This window comes from Sturnira hondurensis, unplaced genomic scaffold (genome assembly GCF_014824575.4).
Source record: "Sturnira hondurensis isolate 20B ecotype Veracruz unplaced genomic scaffold, ASM1482457v3 Scaffold0014383, whole genome shotgun sequence".
In the NCBI taxonomy this organism is placed as follows: domain Eukaryota; kingdom Metazoa; phylum Chordata; class Mammalia; order Chiroptera; family Phyllostomidae; genus Sturnira; species Sturnira hondurensis.
Window position 1 is genome coordinate 1 of NW_028087014.1, and position 1,108 is coordinate 1,108.

General features: G+C 66.3%; 1 protein-coding gene across 1 annotated transcript; it reads right to left on the minus strand.

Moving 5' to 3' along the window:
- Positions 1-70: 70 nt before the first annotated feature.
- Positions 71-775, minus strand: LOC118998552 (beta-lactoglobulin-1-like). Its single transcript, XM_037062791.1, has 2 exons — positions 707-775; positions 71-318 (listed from the first exon to the last, which is right to left on the minus strand). Exons 1-2 carry the CDS (start codon positions 750-752, stop codon positions 71-73), a joined length of 294 nt encoding a protein of 97 aa, XP_036918686.1. The 5' UTR covers positions 753-775.
- Positions 776-1,108: the final 333 nt, after the last annotated feature.

Here is a 1,108-nt window from a genome sequence, read left to right on the forward strand (position 1 = left end):
ACCAGGCAGCCCCAGCCCCAGCCACTGAGGGACCCTGGGCCATGCCCTCTTCTCCCCCTGCCCACCCCCCTCACTGGCTCAGGGAGCCCGGGGTGGGGTGCACACCCAGGTACTGGCAGGCCAGGCTCTGCTTGGCGGGGGCGGCGGCTGCCTCCACACACAGGAACAGGAAGTTCTTGTAGTCGGTGTCCAGCACGTGGACCTTGGCCCCCTCCAGGGCTGCAGCAGAGGCCACATTGCCCTCCTCCTGGTCTGGAACAGGGGCCTTGTTGCCCTCCTCCTGGTCAGGAACAGGGGCCGCCTTGTTGCCCTCCTGGTCTGCAAGAGGGACCAGACGGCTATCTTAAGTGGGCTCTTCCTCCACCAGGAGAGGGCATGCTGGTCACTGTCCCTACACAGCCATGGGGCGAGGACCAGGAGTGGCTCTGGGCCTGATATGCCTCGGCCTCTCCTAGACCCTCCCTGGGCACAGGGGCCTGGGCGCCTGGCCTGAGTCACCCGCTGTCTGCAGGACTCGACCTCAGTCGTCACTCACTGCACCTCCACCCCTGCGTCCTGGGACCCAGCAGGTTAAGGGGCGGGGTCCCCTGGTGCACCCCAAGTGGAGACCCTGGGCACCACCGAAGGAGGGAGGGAGGGAGGACAGGCTGGCCCTGAGACCCGGTCCCCGTGGATGGCGGCGGCCCTGGCACTGACTGGCACGTACTCTTGATCTGGAAGGAGGCAGGGGCCGCGGTTTTCTCTGCGAACATCTTCCTCTCTACACAGCGGCCGTCCTCCCTGGAAGACAGTGTCCCCTGAGCCACAGTGTCCCCTGGGCCACTGCACAGACTCTGTGGCCATCAGGCCCAGCTGAGGAGCTGGGAGAGATGCCAGGCTCTAGAAGGGCCCCCGGGGAGGGGCGGTCTGGGCCCCCAGGCTGGTCACCTGTCCCAACTGCATCCCCTGTCACCTCCAAAAGCTGCAGTGACCAGGTGCCTGAGGGCTCACTGGAGCCAGAGAAAAGGGCCCTCACAGCCCTGGGCCATGGTCTGCTTTGCCTCCTGGCAGTGTGGGCTCTGGGCTCTCACCCCACCCCACCCTGCTCTCTCCATCCAACACCCCCACT

What these genes read in the sequence shown, in the direction of transcription:
- LOC118998552 (XM_037062791.1), bottom strand. Translation starts at nt 752, where the DNA reads ATGTTCGCAGAGAAAACCGCGGCCCCTGCCTCCTTCCAGATCAAGA. An exon ending in TGCCTCCTTCCAGATCAAGA is followed by an intron (nt 319 to 706) that starts GTACGTGCCAGT and finishes TCCCTCTTGCAG; the next exon opens with ACCAGGAGGGCAACAAGGCG.